The sequence below is a fragment of the Orycteropus afer genome, unplaced genomic scaffold (assembly GCF_000298275.1).
Source record: "Orycteropus afer afer isolate SDZICR_OR568_19922 unplaced genomic scaffold, OryAfe1.0 scaffold00689, whole genome shotgun sequence".
Lineage (NCBI taxonomy): Eukaryota > Metazoa > Chordata > Mammalia > Tubulidentata > Orycteropodidae > Orycteropus > Orycteropus afer.
In genome coordinates, this window is record NW_006922276.1 from 775,195 (window position 1) to 776,286 (window position 1,092).

The 1,092-nt window shown below is 56.4% G+C and overlaps 1 protein-coding gene across 1 annotated transcript in view; it reads left to right on the top strand.

Annotated features, from left to right (window-relative positions):
• The window catches only part of NLRP12 (NLR family pyrin domain containing 12), a 36,898-nt gene that overhangs the window by 34,454 nt on the left and 1,352 nt on the right, over positions 1-1,092 (top strand). Inside the window, 1 exon segment of the mRNA XM_007956959.1 lies at positions 104-274. Within this exon segment, the coding sequence (XP_007955150.1) occupies positions 104-274 (171 nt within the window).

Sequence of the window (1,092 nt, forward strand, 5' to 3'; positions counted from 1 at the left end):
GCTCCGTCTCTCAGCAGTGCTCAGCACAGACTGGCGTGTGAACCCTGCCAGGGGATGAATGCATGGGCAGGAAACACACTCGGGCTGGGGTCCTGTTTTCCAGGTTGGGCATCTGCCGGCTGGGCTCTGCAGCCTGTGAGCGCCTCTCCGCCGCGCTCCAGGCCAACCACCACCTTCGGGAGCTGGACCTGAGTTTCAATGACCTGGGAGACGGTGGCATCCGGCTGCTGTGTGAGGGGCTGGGCCACCCCGCCTGCCGACTCCAGAAACTGTGGTGAGGAGCTGGGGTCAGGACCCATGCTCAGGGTGGCTGGGGGGCCCTTCTTTTAAAGGGTCGTCCCTTCATCACTTTGGACGTGAGCAAACCAGGGGCCGCAAGCTGATTCCGACTCATGGCACCCCATGTCTGTGTTGGGGTGGAACTGCCCTCCAAGGGTTTTCCATGGTTGTTTTTCCGAAGTAGATTGCCAGGTGCAAAAAGGATATGGGGCCAAACCACCATCAGCAGCCCAAGGCTGGTTCCCCTGAGGCCAGACCTGCCACCACCCTCCAACCTTTTTACCAACTCTGACGCCAACCGTCCCTCCCACGGCACTCACTACCTCTGCTGGGTTCAGTTCATTGCAGTGACCACACAGAACTCATGGGCAATATCACGATTATGGGGTTTATCAGGCTACCATCCAGGCTCAGGAACGCGCTCAGGACGGAGATCTTCAGATGGCCTCCCCACACTGTGCCCGCAGACGGGCCTCTCTGGCCCTTGGCCTCTGCTCTGGTCGGGCAAGTGGTCCAAAGCTCTTTTAGCTCTGCTGATAGGCACACCCCACTCCGCCAGCAAGCCTCCTGCCCAAAGGTACTCAGCTCTCTGGCTCCATGGGCCGGAAAGCCTGCCGCCCTGTCTCCCGTCTTTCTTTTATGATTTTATTGTTGTAAAAACATACACCACACAGCATTTGCCAAGTCAACATTTTTCAGGTTTGTGACCTAAAAAATGCCTTTCTCAAATGCTTTCCATCACTGCTTTGGCCTTCATCTGGACTGGTTCTAGAATGTTCTTCCCCTTAAATGGTGTTATGGATTGAATGGGAG